The 23655-nt window shown below is 41.2% G+C and overlaps 2 protein-coding genes across 2 annotated transcripts in view; both read right to left on the bottom strand.

Annotated features, from left to right (window-relative positions):
* Positions 1-23655, bottom strand: part of MBD5 (methyl-CpG binding domain protein 5) — a 322289-nt gene that overhangs the window by 70779 nt on the left and 227855 nt on the right. The window lies entirely within an intron of this gene.
* KIF5C (kinesin family member 5C) overlaps positions 404-23655 on the bottom strand; it is a 62220-nt gene continuing 38968 nt past the window's right edge. Inside the window, exons 14-26 of the mRNA XM_065750449.1 lie at positions 22453-22659; positions 21272-21418; positions 18803-18991; positions 16764-16881; positions 15483-15559; positions 14499-14608; positions 13472-13573; positions 13060-13120; positions 11019-11090; positions 10143-10247; positions 7454-7670; positions 6356-6469; positions 404-1316 (exon numbers count right to left, since the gene is read on the bottom strand). Coding sequence (XP_065606521.1) covers positions 6363-6469; positions 7454-7670; positions 10143-10247; positions 11019-11090; positions 13060-13120; positions 13472-13573; positions 14499-14608; positions 15483-15559; positions 16764-16881; positions 18803-18991; positions 21272-21418; positions 22453-22659 — 1512 coding nt within the window. The 3' untranslated portion in view covers positions 404-1316; positions 6356-6362. The remainder of the gene's footprint in view (positions 1317-6355; positions 6470-7453; positions 7671-10142; positions 10248-11018; positions 11091-13059; positions 13121-13471; positions 13574-14498; positions 14609-15482; positions 15560-16763; positions 16882-18802; positions 18992-21271; positions 21419-22452; positions 22660-23655) is intronic.

Here is a 23655-nt window from a genome sequence, read left to right as displayed (position 1 = left end):
TCAGAAATTAAAGAAAAAAAATCTATTTGTCTCAGCCTAAGAGCAAACACCTGCAGGAGATTTAGCCATGCCCTCCCTGGAAGCCACGCTGCTGGTGACACATATGTGGCACAGCAGGAGCAGCACTTCTACCTGCAGGAGGATTCCAGTGCCCCCTTGCTGCCGATATTCTGCCTGGCACTGGGAAAGGCAAGTGGTCTCAGGCTTGGCTCTGAGCACAGAAGCATGACTTTGCATATGGTTGCACAAGCAATAAATACATTCTTTTTCCCCCTTGCATCATGCTCTCTGCCTCTTAGCAGATGCATTTCCCAATTCGGTCTGCAAGGGACAGCTTGTAGCCCATACCTCCTTTGGGACCCTGTATACTTCAAGGCAGGGCCTGGGGCTTTGGGGGGGGGGGTTTGGTTTTGGAAAGGAGAACCTGTTCTGGTCGGGGACTATTCCCTCTCCCACGTCTGAATTCCGGTGCGAGCAGATCAGGGCTTGCCAGAGGCACGTGGGAAGCAGAGCTGGCTTTCCCAAGACTTCTGCAGCATTCTGAAAGCTATCAAAACATCGTGGGGAACAATGCTCAGCAACACAATCCAGGAAAACCCACCACCGTAGGGAGAACTACAGGCAGACCAAATCACACATACAGTCATGTAACTATCAAACTCCAAAAACCTAGATTTATACTAACAGATTTCTCTGCATCCCATTTGATCTTTACCAGGTACTGCAAGAAAGGTTATTTTATACAGTCCAAAGATTTTTTTATCAGGATTTTACAAATGGTTCTTTGGGGAAATTTACTTCCAAAAATGTAAGCAGTAAAATTAAACCATGTAGCAGCACATTTTCATCCCTTAAAAATATAAAATAATATGTATATTATACAGGAAATAATCAGTCATGACAGAGCACAATCACCTGCCTTTGATGGCACTTGGTCACCAAATAATTAATTCTTGGATGCCAGAAGTTGGGATTTACTGATGCGACAGAGGACCTCCAAAAGCATCGCTCTGAGTGGAGAAGCCCCAACCCAACCAGCGCCAAGGGGTCAGCGCCATCAGTGCCATTCTGGGTGGCAGACTTCCTGTGGGTGCTTAGATGGTTATGTTAAATACATTGTACAAGTGTCTGTAGAAGAGTTGAGCTGAACACTTCTGTACACGTGGAGATCCTACGAAGCTCAAAATACCTAGGGCCAGTGCGTCGCAGATGGCTGTAGGAAGCGCAGGATGAATAGAATGTGGATCAGGTTGAAGAGGGGGGTAAAAGAAACTAGTGGCTTAATGATAGTCTGTAACATGCTAAGTGGGACTGACCTGTCAAAAGAGTAAGAAAGGTAACGATAATTAGTGGATGTATCAGATCAGAAAGCAAGATATGCAACATGGCAAGTAACTCAATACACAGCAACCACACGGACACAAAAACATCAGTGTAAAGCACCGTTTTAGGAATTCCTGGAATAGGAGTCTCAGTTACTAAGTCTCAGGGAGGAATTTAGGCAGATTCCAGCCCACAAATTGGCCCAGTCATAACGAAACAGCAGTCCTGATGAAATTCATTCTTTGCCACCTCTAACATGGTGTTACATCTTGTCTAAATACATCCTTAAGCACAACAGCAAGGTCCTTTTCCCCCCTTTTATCTTTCTGCTCCCTTAGTGGGATTTTTTTCTCTAGGAGAGAAATAACAGATGTTTGTGTATCTTAATTAACAAGTACCGAACACAACCGAGTTTGCAAACGTGTTATAAAACAAACTATTGGATGGTTGGATTGGATGATCTTGGAGGTCTTTTCCAACTCTATGATTCCAAGAAAGGAACAGAAGCCTACAAATCCAGGCAAACCATTCTTGTGCAACTGCCTCCTGGAAGAAAGGTTCATTCCTGATGTCTATACACATACAAACACACAAATAACACGTATAAAATATACATATGTATATATACTTTATATAATATCCTGATGAGGTATTATAAAAAATGACAATACAGTTTTATATGAAAACATTGATCTTTTACAGGCTGCTTTTTCACTAACCTAAGGACGGTTCCTTTCAGAAGTTCAGAGTAAGTTGTTAAGTACAAAGTTAATTTGCAGTTCATTATAAATAACTGGAAGCACTGATTTTGGATTGCATCTGAAATTTTTACACGAGCCATATAAAAAGACTCATGTTGCTTTCTAAGTAGCTAGTACAAAAATCTTGTAGAGAGAGCAATGTTTTGCTTAATTATGTGTTTTCTTGTATGAGTGTTTAAAACAAAATTTTTAGGTATTGAAGATCAAGTTCTTAGAAAGAATCAACTCATCTGTGTTTTTTCATTTACCCTTGATTTAGCAATGGGAATTTGTAGCTCCCTCCTTGTTATCATTCTCAATAACATCTTCAAGGCAGCCAGGATAGTTGGTTATTAATTCACGCATTTTATTGCCTAGATTGATCTAAACTAGATAAAATATAGTTATTCATCTTGCTCAAGGATGGGGAGGTGCTGGGAACATACCAAAGACTTTAGGATAAGGGAAGTCACATCGTCAAGAGCTTATTTGCACAGTGTGTTCCACAAATACAGATCCCATGCAAGCTGGTTTAATAATTTCAGTAAGCCACGATGGAGCATTACTGCAATTGTTAGCATATCTTCATTTCACTTCTCTTTTCAAATGAGGTACCAGACATGTTTGAGCAAACACGAGAAGGGCAGGATAGGCAGATAACCAGCTTATTCAAGGTTTGAAATACGAAAGCACATGCTTTGTCAACATATCTTTAGCTCTCTGCATCTGCTATTGGTGTGCCTGCCTGTGCTGGGTTCCCATGCAGCACCTGAGCACACCCAGCTATGCCACATTGCTCACAGGTGTACCAACATTAGGAGAGTGTCCTTCGAACTGCCACCTTTGAGCCAAGTGTTACAGATACAGTGATAGCCAACCTAGAAGTTTGTATACAAAACCTGAACAGCATCTCGAGTATTTCTTAGCATCATCCTTGCCCTGCACCTCAGCCCTACCTGTCCCAGAGCTCTGTCCCCTAGGTTAGGTGTGAGGTGTAATTAAAGCAAATGTAAAGATGATCTCTGGTCCATCCGAAGACAATTATTAAATAATGAGCTGCAGAAGTGCAGCACCACCACAGATCAGCTCTCCCTCAGTAAGGTGAAGAACAGGAGCATGGCCTCCAGTCAGGGTGCATGTTAGGAAGGATTCTGAGCAGGTCCATGTCAGGAATTAAAGACAGAACTTCAAAATGAACTGATTTGTACCAACACACATCTGCCTGTGAATTTCAAGTATGAAAAACAATTCAGCACAGATTTCTACCTAATCAGGACTCATGCTGCCACAATTATCCTTATAGCCACACCAATGTGAAGTCCCTTTCTCTGAAGTTCATCAGATCTGTATTTGAGGTCTGCCTCGGTTAACAAAACCGACACACTGAGGAATTCTCTCTTAGTGATTCATTCCTTACCCTTCTGAGTCTTTTGTTTAAATTGGCTACTGGCAATTTGCAATTTACAGCAATGTTTTATTAACACCCATTGGCTGTTAGTGATGGGGTGCTCTGCTCAGGTTAATAATTCACCATTCCTGACCAGTCTAGCAGCAAAAAAAATGGCTACTGTCCTCACTGTGAATGATAAGTGAAAGAAGACAAATTTCTCCTCATCCTGGCGTAAAATTATCATTCTAAAGTTAGCGTTATTTGACAGCAAACATTAATGTAATAAAAAACATTTTTATTTCACTGCTGCTAAATGACTGATGAAGTTCTGCTCTACATCTAGAGGTGTAGAACAACATCACTTAACATCACAGGGTGTAGGGTCAGACTGCTCAACAATATTGTGAAAATAACCTGTACAAAATTTGCCTGTACAAAATGTTCCCTGCAGAAGTAGTACCTTTCCTAATACTCTTAACTAAGGTCCCTGGGCCTTCACCCATTGAGCTGAGAATTCAGATGACTAAGATACTCCCAACATCATTTGGCAGCCACATACCTACAGTCTGCCAACAACATTTTTTAATCAAAGGACTGAAGCAGATGAGAACTGACCTTCCTTAAGCATTCCCTGGTCTTAATTTACCATATCTTCAAGACATCCTTCTAGATTTCCTTCTAGATTTGTGCAAAAAGAAAAATCTAAAACTGAGTTTTGAATAAACAAACCAAACAGATGTAAAGCCTAAAAATACGGTTCTCGGAAGTATCACTGGCAGCATGACATTTCAAATTGCTGTTTTTTAACAGACATTTTTTAATGGCTTCACACCAACCTGTAGGGCTTCCATCTGGTTTTCAGATGTTTATTGCCCTTATTTTTTTCAGAAACCCTAAACCCCTATGTTTAACCAGTTTCTTCTAACATCTTTCCAGTTCTTTTTCCCCACCCCCATTACCTACGTGCTACTCAGCAACACGTTCCAGGTGTGGCCTGAATCTGCTTATTCCCTCAAATAGAAAACTCAGCATCTAAAACATATGAGATTACTCCTTATTCATAGAATCACAGAATACAATCATAGATCAGTCCAGGTTGAAAAAGGGCATCAAAGATCACCTAGTTTCAACCCCCCTGCCATGGGCACGGTCACCAACCACTAGACCAGACTGCCCAGAGCCACAATCATCTCTTGATTGACTTCCAGAGTCCTATTTTGTTACACACTCAGCTCATGTTAAGTGTACTTATTTTACTAATAACTTCTGTTGAGCTACAGTTGTTTGCTTGACATGTGCCTGTAGCTGGTGTGTGGCCTGCTCGAGTCTGACAGTTTTAATTTCACAGCAGATGGTCCATTAAAGGCCTGCCCAGTTTAGGCAGGTAGCAGCTTTTTTCCCCCCACAGAGCAGCTGTTAGTATATACGTTCAGAAATAATTTATAGGCTTCTTTATCACACTCTTTTCCCTTTGCTCTTTCATGGGAATGCAATGAAGTAGACACTGGCTATATTTCCCATGAGGTGGAAAAGCAAATTTCAGTTCAGAATCAACCAACACACAAAAGCACTGAGCAAAGACTTGCCCTAATTCATCTGCAGCAAAAATATGCTGCTTGCAGCTACAGGGCTCATGGAAAACACAATGAACAGAAACAATCCCCCCACAACACAATAAAAGGCTGAATGATGTGATGGATGGTTTGCATGCATGCATGACATGAAGCATTCTCAAAAAAAAAAAGAAAAAGAAAAACACACCCAAGAATGTCAAATGCCTAAAGGAAAGCAGATACTATCAAAAAAAGGAGTCATAAAACAGAATTAATCCTCTGGAGGAGAAAGAAGCCAGGCTTGGAAAGGCAATCTAGCAGTCCACTAGTTGCTTTTCACAACCACTCACTAACATCCAACATCTAGTATGCCTATAACAAAATTATCATCTAAACTACCCCAGAAATAATGAGCATTTGAGGAAATAATTAGAGAGATGGGTGCATGAAGCAGCCTCATGGGACTGTACTGCTCTTCTTTCCAAAGCAAGATTTTTGCTTCTGAGTAGACACAGAAACCTTAAGCGCTCACAATAAAGGAAAATATTTACATTTTCAGCTGAAGAGAGCTGACTTAAGAGCACAAAGCAAAGGCAGCAAAAGCAAAGTTTGCCAAATGCTGACACTCAAATTCAGAGAGCTTGGTGCTGCTGCCAGCTTAAGGCTGCTGGTCTCTCTGGGCACTCCAGGTACAGCTGCTCAGGAGCAGGTGCTGTGCGTGAGGAGCAGAAGGAAAAGTTAAATCCTTGTGAAGAAACATGTCTACCCTACGGATCCATCTCTCAAGTAACATCTCACCCTAAAGCACGAAGATCTCAGCTTCTAACATTTTCCATTTTGAACTATGCCCAGGAAAAACCCTTCCTAGTTCCCAGGTGTGGTCTGTCCACAGGCAGCTCCCACATGTTACCAAGTGCTTCTGTGCCCTTTTCAATCACACAGAGCTAGTTTCTAGTACAGGGTCACTAACTAGAGGTCTTTATCCTTACAGAATATCACAAGGAAACGTATTTGTGTTAGAGGAAGTAGAAAATAGAGCAGCCTCTGGAACTCTGTTTTTAATACACGAGTTTCACACTTCTATGTGCTAATTTCAGTTCAGACTTGCAGTAGCATTTCAGTTTAGAAAAAAAATTTCAAGTGGTAAGTCATTAAAAAAAAAAAACTGAGCAGCAGCTTGCAAAGTAATCTAAACAAGGCTACCCTCACTTAAATTACTAACTTTCTCACTTAAAACATAGGCAAAAGACTCACGCAGAAACTAGAAAAAAAATACTGTGGGTCTGCTAAAAGTAAAATAGAAGTGGGGATCAGCGAAAGAACGGCTGGGTAGGTTTCTTTGGTCTTACTTCTCATCTATTTGGTGCTGTGATAGTAGCTGGAGTTTGACATCCCTCCCCCTCGGATGGCATGGACAGCTGTTGGAGAAGACGCTGGGTAGTGACCAGGGCGGATGGGCTTGGCTGTGGAGAAAGCAGGAAACCAAATGACACAATTAGCTTTTCCAACAGGATTTTACTTCATCTTCTCCTTTAGTACAAAGCCCATCACGTGCAGGAGAGAAACTGCTTGTCAGCTTAGTCTGTAATCAGGAACACTGTTCCCTTACCTTGGCCAACAACTAACACATCGCTTTTCTGTTTGTGACAAAGCCCTCTGACCATCTCACCCATGCCCATCATCTCTACAAAGGTTGTGGGCTGTCTGTACAGCAGAGAGAAGTCAAGACTCATGGTCTTGACTTGGTAGTTGCTGATGCACGCTCTCTATGCCCAATTTCCTACCATGGCTATTTATTTAACTCCAGAAGAAACAGAAAACTGTTAACAGCTTTTTAGGAGAGGCAGAGTAAGGCAGGAAACGTTGCATGCTAATTTTTTCGTCAGGTGATAAAGCACCAATGTTACCATCACCATGTACTATGTTATCCTTCTATCTAATCAAGATAGAAATCATTTCAACCAAGAAATCATTTCAAAAAATTGCCACTTGAAAAGTCCTATATTAAACACTACTTGATTGCATGCATGGATTCAGACCGTACCACAGATATATAGGAATATTTGACTCTATACAAATGAAAGGAGTAGTAATGGGAAAAAGAGAGGAAGGGGCTGAAAGGCAGAACAAGAGCACATGGGGTGGGGGAGAGCAGGAAGAAAGTGAGAGACTGATTTAAAAAGACATTTTCAGGTCATTAGAATGGCACACAAGACCCATTATGCCATTTATTTACCAAGCTAAATAGCAAAGGCACTTCAAACTTCAGGTGGGGCATAGTCTATTAAAAAGTGAAGTCTTTGAAGCTTCTTGTGCAACAGAAGAGAAGCAGACCCAGAGGTTTGCCCCAGACTCCTGCTTCCAAAGCTCTCTATTTAAAAAAAAAAAGAGCAAACAAACCATGAAGGATGTGAGCAATTTCTCAGCCCTCAGCAGCATGTCCTTACCGATTTGAGCGGAGTGTGCTCTCCGTGCCATGTTTTTGGCTCTCACAGCCTCCTTGATGCGATCTACCTCCTGCTGGTACCGTTTGCGGTCTCTCATGGCATTCTCCTTGGCCTCCTTCAGTGCACTCTCCAGGGCCTTAACTCTCTCTGCCGTAGCTCTAAGTCGTTTTTCCAGCTTAGGAAGCTCACAACGAAGATCTGCATTATCACGTACCAACTGCAAGAAGAGAGGTTTCAAAAATACCCTATGAGAAATTATAGCAAAGGTCATCTTACAAGGAGAGACCAATCACCACTATTCTACACAACTTGCACACCACGAAGGAAAGAAACAGATCTCCTCCAGAAGTGCCAGTAAAAAGCTTATACCACAGAATGATTTTATCTTCCCGTCAATTGTGCTGGTTACTGGTCCAAATTCAACAGGAAGATCAAAGAACATGATTTCACAGATGATGCTGAAGGGAGAAGGCTCCAGACGAACCCTGCCACTGCAGGGCACTACTGCAACAACCCGTTTTCCAAACCCTCAGAGCAACTCTGCCAGAAACTCTGCATTTCTCAGGATGCAGTCACGTGTGGCATTTTCACTGATACTTGATCACCACGTTACTTAAAAAACCACAGTGCTTAAACAGAGCCTACAGACAATATTTAGCAACACCAAAAACTCACCACCAATGGTCTTGGCATGACAACCTAGTTGTTCCCTATTGAAGCACCAGGGGAAAATGGAAACTTTCTGTTCCCCAACCATTGCAAAGAATTCACTTTAAAGCCTATAAATATGGTGATGACGTTAAGGAACTTTAAATTCACAGACTTCCTTGATTAAATATGAACCTGAACAAGTTCTGTTGCTTATCAGAATAATATCTAGTTCAACCATAGTCAAGGAGGCAGACTGATGTTTAGATAAATAAACTGATGCAAAGATTATTGGTTAAAAAAAAGAAAAATTACTACAGAGGAATTATACCATCACTAAAAGCCAACAGATAACCTTCCCAAACAAATGGTACTGCCCTTTCTGAAGTAAAGGGAAGAAAATGGTTTTGCTGCCATATAAATAATACAGTAAAAGCAACAGCATGCAGTAACATTCACACGTTGTTTCACAATCAAAATGTTTTACACCTGCTAGTCCAGGCTGAGTGCCAAAAGAAAAACACAAGCAAAGCTGAAAAAAATAAAAATAAATTGTCACTGTGTGCTTTTGCTGAAAGTGTTGAGCACATGTTCTACCAAAGGGTACTAATTTGGAACAAGCACAAGATGATCTCCTATTCAGGTCAAGCCCAACATCATTTTTTTGTTTAAGTTTCTTCTGAGACATGAGCTCCTTACTTGTTTATGGGTAAATATACATTAATGATAGCTATAAAAATCAGCAGACATATGAACGGAATGCAAAAAAGCAATACAGGGAAACAAAAAAACATTATTAACATGGCCTGATTTCCACATTTAGAAACTAGGTCTTTAAGCCATCTGTTAAGGAGGAATCTTAATGGACTGAACCTTAATGGACTCTTTGTCACAGTCCAGCACTGCTTGCATTTTTGGCATTTCTACAGGAATAAATAAAGCAAATCTTGGAGATAGCTGTGTCTCTAACAGTTTCAGAAAACTGCAATGGAGAATGCTGTGTTAGTATTCATCAATGAAACCAGATGCCTCTTCTACTGCGTTGTACTCTGCATCTGAGACGTGGGATACAGTTCAATAAAGCTGACATCTGTGAGGAGGGTGGAAACTTATTTATTGGCAGAAATGATCCAGTTTTACCTCATGAGATAGATATACCCATATATATACATACTTAATATTTAGACTTCTAAGTAAGCAGAGGGTTCTTTCCTTGTTCTATACCCCAATGCTTGCCTACAGCACACCCCCCCTACACCTCCCACTTGTTGGGCTGGCACCCACAGTGAAGGGCTCTCATTGATCTGAACAGCAGACATCCAAAGGAAACAAACCCTTAAAAAACAGGGAGGAGATGGAAATCAACATGCCCAGAAACGGCCAGCCTCAGCACCCAGGGGGCTGCACAGAGAATCTCTATTTCCAGCAATAAAATCTAGGGTGAAGAAGGAGGAAGGAGGCATAGATGTTCAGTGTGATGGCCTATGCCTTCCCAGGGAACTCTTACATGTGATAAGCTCTGCTGTCCTGGAAGTGGCTGAACGTCCACCTGCTGATGGCAAGAGCTGAGTGCACTCCTTGCTTAGATTTGCTTGCGCAAGCAACTTTTGCTTTACCTACAAAACTGTCCTTATTCTCAACCCACAAGTTCTCACACTTTTACCTTTCTGCTTCTCTCCTCCATTCCACTGAGTGAGCGAGCGGCTGTGAGGTTCTGAGCTGCCTGCCAGGGCTAGACCACAACAACATTCCAGTAAGTAGGCGTAGTCCTAATGCCAACAGTTTCAGTTGAGAACTATAGGTACCATTTCCTTAAACAGTACCTACACATTACCTTCAAAAATTATTCTCTTAAGCATATCAAAATAAAACTTGAGGAAAAAAAACTAAACTTGATTTGTAACACTAGAGAACAGCGTTACACGTGCAGTTTCTTCCCATGGGTGAATTTTCAGAAGCAATTACTATTAATCAGTGAAAAAGGCACAATGGCTTTTGATTTAACAGAATAACAGGCACTGGAAGGAAGCGAAGCCCCTACCTGTTTGTGAACCTTAGTAAGCTGTTCCAGGTTGTTCTCAAGAAAGGAAATTTTCTGCTTCTGTGCTGCACTTCCACCTCCATCGTCACTGTCAAGTTCAACACTCTGCAAAGAAGAGTTCCAGGGTTCAGCAAAACCATGCTGAAACTCAAGAGGAAGCTGAGACCTTTTTGAATGTAAGTTTGCCTTCCAGAGCCCCACATTTAAGAGTTATTTCACTTTTCACATTTGATATTTAGGGGCCATACCACCCTTCACACAGAAAATATTCTGACTGAACAACGTATGGATTTTGAACAGGAGAATCACAGATGCTAAGGGGGAAAAGAATATCCTTGTCTCCAGTTCTAGGTAGTGTTTTTATCAAATATGGCTTTTCAACCTCAAAAAATAAATAATAGTTATACCCACCTCCCCAAAGCCACTCTGAAGGACTGAGAAGTGCTGTGAAGCCTTTGAATATTTATGTAACTTTTTACTCTGATTCAACACTTAAAACCTGAGTTTCTGCTAAGAAATTTGTCTCTGGTCAAATAATAAATCCAGTGGGAAAAGGCTGAGCAGCCACAGGACCATAAAAAGAAAGTCACAGCATTCAGTGGAGCATGCATCAGAGCAAGTTATATCGAGCAATTTCTGGTATCCATTATACCATCTGCCAGAATGCAGTAACTGAATTGGATCTGTCCACTTAAGTACCACCACTTGTCCTTAGGATCCAACAAGAGCCAAAGCATGGATAACCATCAGGACAGTCTTAATGCTATTACTCATTGATACTGAAGAGGAATATATCTTGCTTTGTAATAATATGCACATGTGGATTGCAGCATATTGGAAGAGTGGTAGTCTTGGATGTAAAGAGTGTATTCTTACTTTTTTAACACGAGTGGTGAGATCTTGAACAAACAGTTTGCGTAGGTTATGAAGAGTCTGAAGTTCTCTCGCCTGGAATCAATTTACATGAGAAAAGAAATCAGTAAAGTAGATATTCAGGGGTTTAAAAAAATACAAAGACATTCTGCAAATGTCTTCTGCAAATTCACATAGCTAATATGACTTCAATGTGATTTACTTATAGAGTTGCTCCTGCCTGGTACACGTGTTGGCTGTTGAAGCAGCCTACAAACAAGCTGCTCACAGAAACATGGGGCAAGCACTTTTCCTCTTTCCAGTGCATTGCCATATGCTGTCTGCAACACCAAAGCCACAAGTCTCACAAACTGGCCACGGTTACACATGTCTAGCTACCCAGAGTCTGGATTCACTGTGTAAGCAACTCTATTGACTGGGTCTGAGTGCTTAATCACAGGTACTTAAGATCTTAAAGTGCCTTTTAAGCTCTGGCAAAAATCCAGGTTTTCCCAGTTTTTGCTATATATCAATTTCTTGGGCTCAGCAGAATAATAATCTTGCTCCAGATTGAATACATAAGAAGAGATAGGGCAACCCTGAGCCCATCCCAAGAAGAGCAAAAATGCTAAATCACTTGCAGGAAAGGAAACTTCCTAGGAAAGCAAGTTCACCTCAATGCCATTTTCATCAAAATCATGCTGAAGAGAACTGTCTCTCCAAAGATGGTAAATGAAACCTCAGCTTTTCCACTTTCCACTTATCTTCTCACATACGGAATTTAAATTAATCACACTGTGAGCACAGCCATGACTACAAGCTTTAAAACTTAAATTTCTTATCTTCATCTCTGAAAAGGGAATGCTTTCTCTATGGACTACAGAACAGCTATAGGAAGCATACATCATTCGCATGGCTCCTTTAGGAATTACTCTGTAAATGTGGTCCCACAGAAACTGTTCTCCATCCCTTACCAAAATCACCACCCAAATGTCAACCAGTGCCTATAGAGCCCAATGCCTCCTTGTACAACAGTGAAGGGATGAGATCCTTATTTAGCCTTCAATGGCAATAGCTTTCATGTAATTTGCTGTTTATTTTCTTTCCTTTGCAGCCACAATTAAAACTTAATGTCAATAAAATTATAATTTAAGATAGCTTAAAGATATTTGCTCAAATTTAAAAAAGAACAGTTGGGTTTCTGCACACAGAGTGCATTGTGCTGCCTAACTCTGACTTCTGACTTCCAGCTGCCGTGACCATTTAGTGTACAGGGTTTAACAGGGTCTTCACAACATGCAAGCAATGTAGGAGTCTGAATGAGCATAGGTCATGTCAGAAAAGCTGATCAATTCTCTTGCTTATAGGAATTTAAAAAAAGCAAAGGTTTATGGCTTGGGAAGCTGAAGCTGAAAGGACCCAAGCAGTTTGACTTGTGGTTTTTATATGTAATGAGCCCCAGCTGATCCAGAGGCCAGCACAAGCTTAATGCTGAAGCATTACACAGAGTGGAAAAAGCACTGTGTTTGAGTTTATTTTTGCTAGTGGTAGTGTGGTTATAAACGTGATGCTACTGGAACAGCTGTTTTTGACCAACCTGTGAGATCCTTGAGGAAGCTGGCATGTTTTACAGACAGGTGAAAAGGTAGCTCCCAACAAAACCATGCAGCAGCTTCAGGACTGAAGTTGCCCATCTTAGACTGCACTTTTAACACTGCACACACAATATCAGATTACAAGCTGCTCTGTGGGCCAAGTGAGAGGCAGTTATGCAGGGTGAAGCTACCCTGTATTCAGCATGCTGGTCATTTCAGGTGCTTTCAAGGAAGAAGGGCAACAAAACACAGTACCAGTAGCCTCAATAGTGATAGCTTACTCACAGGAGACTACAACAGAGGCATTTTACCTAGAATTTGAAATTCAACTTCATGATTTGGGAAATACACAGACTTCGCTTATCTGATATAAATCAGTCATTTTTATGAGCACCAATACAAGTGTTTTGGTAACACATCAGTGATAAAAACATAGGGAAAAAACTCAGCAACTTGTGAACAGGACATACCACTGTTTCCTCCAGCCCCTTAAGATCTTCTCTTGCTTGCTCCCTCTTATCATTCAGCAGTCTAAAAAGATCACAACATTAAACGTTAAATCAAAAGTGTTCTAAAAACATTCTTTTCTTCTTGTGTGTTAAGAAATGGGGGATTTAAGATTCACTGTGATACTTTATAAAACTGGAGCTCTAAGACACGCTTTCAGCAATCATCAAATCTACTAAAGAAACCTGAAACATGAAAGTTTTTAAAAAGGAGTAATTATTAATCATTCATTTCTACTGCATATTGGCTTTGTTACTGAAATGCTATTTTCAGCATGAATGTTTCGACATGAATGCTTCCCACCAGGATGCTTCCTATGCACACGTTGACAGACACCAGATTCAAGGACACCAGGTGAGCAAACTGTTGACTTACATGAGCTTTTCCAGTTTCATTTCTCTCTCCTGGTCCTCAATTTTTAATTTATCATAATCAGCACTCAGCTTCTCTTGTTCCAGTTGCAGCTTCTGATTCATACTAGGATGAAAAGAAAAAAACAAGAAAAGATCTGAACAGATCAGTCCTGAAGACCATAAATATGCAGTTCAGTCTCCACAAACAAAACCAAGCAAAAAATAAAAGTTAAATTCTGGAAGAAATTAGGACTAAAGAATCTGAAAACCAATAGCTTTTATTTTAAAATATCAGAATAAAAAGCAGTCAGCCATATACTCTCCGATCTTGTTTGTCTTATTTTTAAGGATGCTCCATTACTGCATTTTTACTGTTCTGCTTTCTCACTTCCCTACTATTATTTAGCTACACTATAAACATGGACAGAAAGAACACTGCATCAGGATTGCTCAGGTTTTATGAACACTTCAAAAACAAGATCATGACAGTGAAACAACAACAACAAGTTCATAGGTTCATAAGGTTGGAAAGGACCTATAAGATCATCTAGTCCAACCATCCTCCTATCACTATCTCTACCCAACTACTAAATTAAATCCTTTAGCACCTCATCTAAACGCTTCTTGAACAGAAAAGAAAAAAAACAAAAGAACAAAAAAAAACCTTAAAGCTTTTCCAAGCAGGGGTGTATCTAACATTTCTTTGTGACACAGGAATATAACAACTATGAATGTGAAAATGAGATACAGTGGAGTCTGTGACATAGCTACAGGAGGCTCTCAAAACCTTTATTTTTTAAATCTGTTCTCTTCTAAGCATTACCATGAACACTACTCTCCTTTTCTTCTCTCTAGTTTTAAAGAATTAAGAACTCAGGCCTTTAAACCACAGTGCAAAACAACTGGGGTTCTGCTGTTGCATGTAAGGATACTACTTAAGGCTCTGAAGTACAGAAATATAATTAAAACTAATAAAACCAATCAAAAAACAGTCCTCTAGTGTCACAGAGCACTATAGGAACACAAAAAGTGACAGCAAGTAAACATACTCTCTGATTTCATCGATTGTTTTCTGCTTCTCTTCAATTTCATCTCTCAGTCTGGACAGCTGCTTCTGATGGGCTTCCCTGTGACTCTCCATCTGCTGCTCCAGTGCCTTCTGCAGAGCACAAAGTACAAAGCCATACATGAAGCAGAAATCAAGTAACAAGCAAACAACTAAGGTTGTTTTTTATGGATCACCAAATGTAAGAAACTTTTTGCAACAGAGGTAGAAATTCTCAAGCTGACAAGCCTCTACCACCGCCCTTGTAAAACTGTATTCTTCCTCTTGCACGACTTGTCATCTCATCAGAAACACTACTAGCACATCAATTCCTAATATTTCTTCTCTGCACTGTACAGAAAGAAGAAAGCATCAGAAAGCAGGTTAATATTTCATTATTATTTCTAGGTAATAGTCTTGCCAAACAATCTGGCCACTTCATTAAATTTTAGCTCCTAAATATTAACCACAGTAACCTGATGCAGTGCCTAGCAAATTGGCTTCAGCAGAGTTCCACTGGCAAATATTTGAGTTACACAGAGGTGAATCCTTTTTCAGCCATACACAACAAAACCATTTCCAACCATGGATGCTGGGTCTTATTTTTCAGTTCTCTGTCGGCAAGATTTGAGGAACCACAGCATCTCTAATCAAGCAAACACAGTGCACTGAGCCTCTGTACTCTCTGAAGTTGGTTCAGCAGACAAACTGGCCTCAGAAGACACCCACCTCAAATATTCAGGCAATTACTCTTTTCCTTTATCTGGCCACCAGCCTTAATACTAGTGAGCTCTCTAATTTCAAATTGCAAAAGTCACTCAATTCTGAGAGATCAAGTTTTCTAATAGAAGCAAGCAATTCTGACAGAAGCTGAAAGTTCTTTTAAAAGCACACAACGTGCACAGGAAGACAAGATTACATTCTAATTATCAGCTAATGAATGTTTTCACCAAGAAATCAACTTGAAAACTGCAGCACACGACAGTACCTTCATTTCCTCTGCATCCTGAAGCCGGGTCAGGTGCTCCTTTTCCTTATCTTTGAAACTGACTTCGTGCATTTTTTCTGTTTGAAGATGGAGACAGTTGAGAGTAAACTGACCTCTCATAAAACCTCTCTATGTCAAGCCATTAAAAAAAACAACTGCTGCTTGCAAGGCAGGAAGCAAAATGAGGGTGAGACAGTTCTGGAGGAGCAGACACAGCCATGGTTTTGCAGTACTCTATGTGTGACCACTGTGCAAACCCTGCTGCCATTACTAACAGTCCACACAGCACCTTCCCAACTTCTCTTCTCTCCTCTGACTCTGCCTGCACAGACCCTCCCTTTCCCCTTTCTGCTGGGTGGCCTCCAGAGACAGATCACTTCTTGTGAGTGGGGTGGGAAGATGAGAAGGTTGAATAAAAAACCATGCAGATGTTAAAAAAAAAATCTTGTCACCATCTGCTGCTCCCAGAGTCAGAGAATATCCCTTGCACAGAAATCCAGAATAATTCTAGGGCTACTTTGTAATTATATGCAAAACAGGAGCTTGGCAAAGCAAGAAAAACTGCTTTTGATACAAATATTCCACATTGAATTCAAATGCAAAAAAAAGAGAGAAAACAATTCTTAAAAATGAGGTCAGTTGGATCCTACGGAGCAGGTAGGAGAGACATTTCTGCTCAATCCTAATGGAAGCATCTAACTGAGGAATGGGGCAGGGCACTTTCCAAAGAGACAACTGAAATAAGATGGATAGCCAAGAATCTTCAAGACAGATTCACCACAATTGATCACTGCTGTTTTGCTAACGTATTTTTTTTCCCCCCCTCACACCATGAAAGTAAAAGGCGAAGCTTCTTGCAAAGGTTTCAGTTCTTTTAAAAAATTAAGATTCTCTGGACTCTGTGAATGGGTTACTCTTTGTTTTTATCTCAAGTGTAATGTACAGGTGCAACATGTTAAGTGTTCTGAATCACAAGCAGGTAAGAAGTGCTGTAGGACTACCAAGGCCACAGGTCACATCAGAACTTGACCTGTGAAATCAGGTCCTCTGTTAATGCGTGCTGCAGAGCATAGGGCCAGGGGAATGAGCTAAAATCCCATCTGTATAGTTGTATTTCTGTGACAATGGGGATGTAAGTATGAAAAAAGCAAAGGAGAACTGAAAAAAATCAAATGCTGCAGCAATGTCAGGTGAGCCATACGTAGAATACATTGTTCAAAACTGCATCTTCTAAAATACAGTTGTTAAAAGAAATGATGACCACAAGAACCAACACTGCACCTTGAGCTCGCAGCTTGGCAAGTTCTTCGTTGAGAGAATCCTGTGACTCTTCCAGCTGCCTTCTCTTCTGCTCCATGTTTTGCATGTAGTCTGTCAGGGACTTGATCTTTGCTTCATGCTTTAAAGACAAAGGGACAGGAAAGATGTGAGTACAAGCAGTAGTACACACACCAGTCACCCACCACCTCAAGGATCACATTAACCCAGAAACTCTGCAGCCCTAAGTATTTTCTTTTTACACAGTACCATTGTGGTGATGTGACTAACGTAATTGAGAAGCATATTGAGACACCTAACAATGTAAAAGGCCCCATACATAGTAATGAAATAATGTAATGTAATAATGTTGTAATATGGAGCTGCAGATCAGTCAAGGAGCAGCAAGGTGTAAAAGAACGCTAGCAAACATACAAGATTACTCCAGTTGAATCCTAGAAGGAAGAAGGATCAGCATCATAAACATTCCTCTCAGCAAAGTGCTCCTGGTACTGACAATGCTTGCTGTCACATCCACATCAGCAATATCAGCATGAAGCCACCAAACTTAGGACTCAGAGGAGCAGGAGAAGGTTGGATATAACATAAGGAAAAAGGATTGAAGCTAAAGAAATGTGTGTGACAATTTTAACAGCATCATTATTGTCAGTGAACATCTTTCTGCACCAGTTTCTTTTCTCTCTGCAATAATTAGGCCTAGACTAATAAATGGGTTGTTAAGATTTCAATTAAGCCAACAAAAAATTTTAGCTTTGTAGATAGGGTGTATATGCCCACTAGCAACACCTTGAGCATAACACCTAGCTTCTTCCTAGGCTTAAAATCAGATGGGCCTCAACACCTGCTTAGTGGCAAGGCTTCCAAAGTGTCAAGGCAAGGGGATGACCTACTTGAGACTATCTCTGCTTGGTCTCATTACCATGTTAAAATATAACACAGATATAAGGAGGGGGTATGGGGGAAGGATGTGGCCTTGCAGACTCACTTCTTTCCTTGCATCTTTTCACAGCCACAGATATGTCAATCAAATACTAAACTAAGAAGGAGGTCTAAGAAGAAAAATACCAACCCCACGCGTAGACAAACAAGCTGGCTTCCACTTAACTCACTCCTTCACTGGGGCAGCATAAACCAACACCACAGCCCACTGCTGATACCCTCATTCTCTGTGTTGCTGATCCTCTTTGTGCCAGCAGAAGCATGCATATAGCTGCTTTCGAGGCAAAACTTCATCTGCTTTACTAATACAAGCTCCTGCAGACTGGCAGAATGATTTCTTTTAGTGGCTGTGACCACTTCAAGACAGCATGAAAAGTATAATTTTACTTAACATTTTTGGACAGCTGATACCCTCAGGACTCAAGCCTCACTTGAATACTAAGAAGCATGCTCACAGCTGCAGACCTGAATAAAGAAATTCTGCTGTAGGGCAGGAGGCTACCCATGCTCCAGGTTTTCTGTGAGTAACTGCTAGCAGGAGTAAACTTCATCTGTCTCCTCCACTTCACGTGTGCCATAATAAAAGAAGCATGGTGAACAGTTATTAGCCCCCTCTCTGCAGAATGCTGCAGCATGCATCACTGCCTGTAACATGCCACCCATGCCTCCTACCATCTGGATTTCTAACTTACACGGTAACTATTTGGAGCTATCTGTTAACATACTGACAGTCCAGATGCTGGGGATCTCCAAATGTATTGTTAGAGACCCATACAATCACTGCTTCTTTTGTCAGTTTGCTTTTTAAGTGGAGGGACAAGACGCAAATACGTGCTGAGGAAATCTCAGAGCATTTTCACTACCGTGCCGTCGAAAACATTTTGAGATCTACCACAGGAAGACAGAATCTTATCACAGAAAGTGCTGAAAAAACACTGAGGGGGAGGAATGCAAAACAAGAGGAACAAACAACAGAGCAGACAAGAGAAACACTTCTCCCTGGATTCTGTTTCTCACTCCTAACACACACATCTCACGAGGAAGGAGGCTGAGAAAATCATCAAACCTGGCTTCAAAGGAACAAGGAAGGAGCACAAACATACCTGTGAAATGAGGAGCTGGCAGGCTGCAAGCTCCCTCTCGCTGGCATTCATCTTCCTGTTGGAGTCTATCTGGGCACTCTCCAGCTGCTTGCTGCGGTTCACCAGAGATTTCACCTCAGACTTCATCTTGCTGATGTAAAGCCGGGCCATGGTGAACTCCTCTTCAATCACCCCGTTCACATCTGCTAACTAAACACACAGAAGATTGCAATCTAAAAGGTGTGGTTCTTATGGAAATCAGTGTAAAGCAGCTTTCCTGCAGAGAAACAGTTGTGTGGAGCTAGATAACCTCTGTGAGAGCACAGTCACGCTCGGGGAACACCCACAGACCTTCACATCACCTTTAAACATGCTCTACCACTCTGCCTGAATTTTCATTGATAAGCCTTGAATAAGAAATTAAGACATCACAATGTACTTAATCATCTAAAGCAATCAAGTCCACCACAACGGCAAGAGCATAAGCTTTCTCACATCACCAGATGAGAAGTTCCTTCTTCCAAGCAACTGAAAACTGGAGAGCATTCTCAAAGTACTTCTTAAAGAAGCCTGCTCTTGAATGGCTGTGCTCCTTCAATAGCAGACAAGACAGGTGCTGTCCTGAAAATCTTACCTGGCAAGAGCAAATTCATCTCCCTCATCTCTAATCATTAATACCATCCTATTTATACATCACTTCCTTCCTTGGTTAACACTGTGCCTCTGATTTAGATGTGTTTTTCTTCAAGGTTTTTCTTCAGCTTCTTAATTCACATAACATGCTGACGAGCTGTAAAGATTCCTTTTGAGTGCATAAACAGTAATTTCATCTGGTTTTGCCCTTTTCTCTAGCAGCAAAGGGAAGACAACATGTGCTCTGTCTTCTTCAAACAGCCTACAGAATGTTACTGCCTCCAAAACCCTCAGTCTGATCTGAAATTAGATATACTTTGAGAAGCTGCTAATTTCCAACAAATTTCAAACTATTCATCTAAAACCTTTTCAATCTTGCCTTGCTTACGCTGACAGCTGCCATGTAAAATGCTGACATCTTAGTTGCTATAAAAATGCATATCAAACAGCCTCCATTTGCAGAGATTTCCTCTTAAGAGTTCTTACTAAAACAGCCACCAGAGGTTGCTGTGACATCTAGGAACGTTTGGTCCCGTGCTCCAGGAATCTGCATAAACACAAGGCAGCAGGGACTGTGTCCTCTGCAGAAGGAGCATTCCTCATCATCTGCTGACCTCTGGGGGCTTTAGCAGAATATCCACAGTGCTCAGTCAGCCCGAAGTGCTCCAGCTGCACATGCTCACTTTACCTTTGAACTGTAAGAGTTCAGAAATGCCATCACTCAAAAACTGAAGACTGAATGTACAAAAAAAAAATGGAGTGCACTGCTAGTAAGTTATGTGCATCTTGAGAACAGATTTTTTTTAAACCAGTTTTATTTATTGCTTTCTTCCAACATGGTTTTTCAATGGTTAGATGACAGAGTATCACCAGAAAGATGCTCCAGGCCATAAAAATTTCCATCAGAGATGTGCCATTTAGCAATGACCACAAAAATAATCTCTGAGGTTTAGGATTGTGTTCATCTATGATATCATAAGCTTAACAACGCGAGCACGTACCTTCTCCATCAGATCCAAACAGCCAAGAGCCTGACAGAAGACAAATTTCAAAGCAAGCTGGCCAAAATTTGCACCACCTCCAGCTACACTCAGATTGCAAGGATTCTACCACTTCAACAGCTTTCACCCCTCCTTCTTAACTTCCAACTTCAGAGGAAAAGAATCCTCTAGGATGGATATTTGCCAATACACAAAAGTTAATCTTGTCCTGTTGTCGCATAATATTTATGAGCATATAGCACAGATCTACTAACGCTGAAATCAATGCTTTTAAAGCATCTTGTGTTCAGAAACACACACAGAAGTGTGGGCTCTTTGATGAAGGCAGCCACTGGTCAAAGGTAAGAAACAACAAACAATTTCCACGCAGACCACATCAGGTGTTCTGCACAACTGTCACTGCAGAAGTTTGGATTTAAGAGCTGTTGCTGTTCACCTATGTGGCAGTCTTAGGATAAATTTCAAACAAAAAGGAAGCAACCCAGAAGCAAATCTCTCCAGTAATGGTTATTATTTAGAATAAGGGAATACTCGCTCCTGCCAGCTAACTATAGCGTAGGTCTACACATGCATTGTTTGGGCAGAGAACCCAGCCCAGGCCTCAGACAGTAGAGTTTAATAGATGCATCAGCTGCATTAGTTTGGTCCCAAACACTGAGTTGGGAATCAGTGTGGCAATTACGTGCATCTCTGACCCAGACTAAGATCTCTTCAACGTTTCACACAGTGCTCTAACTGGGATTTAAACAGCAATGCCCTGGGAGAAGGGCTGCTGTGTCACACACACTCCCTGTTCCTTGTTTTCTTATGGCAGGAGGTACGTGTTGTGGGGAAGCAATAAAGACAGATAACTTACTGTTTTAACATCGTTAGTGCCAATGATCCCCCCGATCTCTCCCAGGTCCTTAAGCAGCAAGTTTAAGATTTCCGTAGCTCTCTTCTTCTGATGGTTACTGAGCTCCTGCAACTGGCCCAGCTCCCTCTGAGTTGATGACAGAACCGTCTGGAAAGATCAAAAAGCAAAAGTTTGCTTTCTTTCCTCAGATTCTCTCTATCCATACAGAAACATCACAAAATGAAATAAAACCAAACTTCTCTGATATGATAGATCCACTAAACAACTCACCATCCCAAAATCTCTTTCTTTGAAGAAAGCAGCAAAGATGAAGCTGGGAGTTAACTGTGCTTCTATTAATTTCTCCCTGCTTCAGTGCATTTCAATAGTGCCACGCTAGGGCACCAGTTCTTCTCTGATATGTAGGTTACACAGTACTATCTTATATTTTCCTGGGACGTGTCTGCTGGCTCCATGCACTGATGCCTACTCCAGCAGCACACAATTTCACCTTGCCATAATCCACTTTCACAACTCACTTGCTAACAAGGCTACTTTAGATCTATTAAACATAGTAAATCCTGTAAGAATCTTATTTGCATAATACATGTCAAAGAAGGTTAATCACGGAGGAACAGGTACAGAAGGATATAAAATTCAATTTTTTCAAATGGATTTCATAGTAATCTGTTTTATTAAAGTGGATAACGAAGTCTTATAATGCTAGATATGCATGAAATCAGACATCTTAACAACATCCCCCTCAGTACGTGCGAGGGATGGACCAATCTAGTTGAGCTGATTTTGATTTTTCTCGGATCGTATTTTTTGCCATACAATCAATATATCATCTGAAGAAAGCTCTTTTCCTGAGATTCCCTTACTCTGTCTGAGATCTCTGTTCCACAGCACACAGGCTCAGAGAAACAGAAAGTGATGCAATTTGAATACAGCAGCTTCCCACGTCTTTCTTGGTGCAAAACAGAATGGCCAATTCTCACGTTCAGCTCAGGAGCTGACATGGTGTGCAAAATACAGAGGTTGCAACAGAGCCACAATCTGCCATCAGCCTTCATACAGCAGCTTCTGACCCAAGAATGGCACAGGCCAGCAATTATCTGAGAAATTCTATGGAAATCTTTAGGAGAGATGCAGAGTCAGGAGGGAGGAGGGAAGCAGCACTATAAACCAACTGCTCTTACACTCTTCTGCGCCAGTTCATCAGCCAGCTGCTCGTTGGCTCTTGTTTTGTCCTCCACTTCTTGGGATTTCTGGTCATAATTGACAGCCAGTTCTTCCAGGGCTTGAAGGACCTCTTTCACTTCATCCTTTGCTGCTTCGTTCTCAATCTGAAGACGGGTGAGTTCCTCCTGAATCTTCTCATAATCTCTTCTAGTGGAGGCCAAAAGCTGCAAAGCAGATGGGACAGGAGCATAAATCACTCACAAAGTCATTTAAAAGATAACACTGAAAAGGGCAAAAACAGACAAAGACAAAACGTGAGCAGGCAATGTGTGTACAGAAGACAATGCAAGAGAAGAAATCCCGCTCCTCTACCAGAAACATCGCCAGTTTCCACAAAACTGAAGAATAAAAGGCTCCAAACTTCAATGAAAAGAAAAAATCTTCATCAAATCCTATTACAACACAAGGCTGAGGCAGAGAAGCTTATCATAAGCTGTATGATGGCTCCAAAATAAGTTTTCAGCCCTCTGCAGCAAGGACAAAAAATAAAAATAAAAAAGTAAAACAACCACAGAATCACAACTTTGAAAGGACTCTGAGGCGGTAGGGGAATATTTTGATAAACTTATGATGGTTACTTTTAGAAAACATTTGAAGCGTGATGCTGATGACAAATTAGTTGCTCATATTTTCTGAGGCAAAGTATTAATTAAAGAAAATGCAGACTTCAGAAGCACTAGCGGATGCTTCCAACTTGTATTAAATGTAAATATACCTGGGTTAGTAGTGATAGATCAAAACCATTCCCCCTTGTCCTAAGAGAGGAGACTTAAGCTGGATGTCAGGAGGAAGTTTTTCCACTCAGAGGGCAGTGACACACTGGAACAGGTTGCCCAGAGAGGTTGTGGATGCCTCATCCCTGGAGGCATTCAAGGCAAGGCTGGATATGGCTCTGGGCAGCCTGCTCTAGTGGTTGGTGACCCTGCACACCACAGGGGGGTTGAAACTAGATGATCTTGGAGGTCCTTTTCAAACCAGGCTTGGCTGTGGGCAGGAGCAGGATGAGTGCAGCCAACTCCTGCTAGGGGTAGCCTGCCCCACTGCCCATGGCTCATCACTGCCTGGCCCTGCAGACAGCAACACTGCTCTCAAACTGACCACCTGAAAGGAGAATGTCAGAGAAGACACTTCTTTATTTGGCTCAGAGCACTAATGGAAAA

Source organism: Cyrtonyx montezumae, unplaced genomic scaffold (assembly GCF_038088225.1).
Source record: "Cyrtonyx montezumae isolate F1298 unplaced genomic scaffold, pur_monq_1.0 scaffold_7, whole genome shotgun sequence".
NCBI classification, from domain to species: domain Eukaryota; kingdom Metazoa; phylum Chordata; class Aves; order Galliformes; family Odontophoridae; genus Cyrtonyx; species Cyrtonyx montezumae.
Note: the sequence above shows the minus strand (reverse complement) of the source record. Positions and strands in the feature narration are given on the sequence as shown.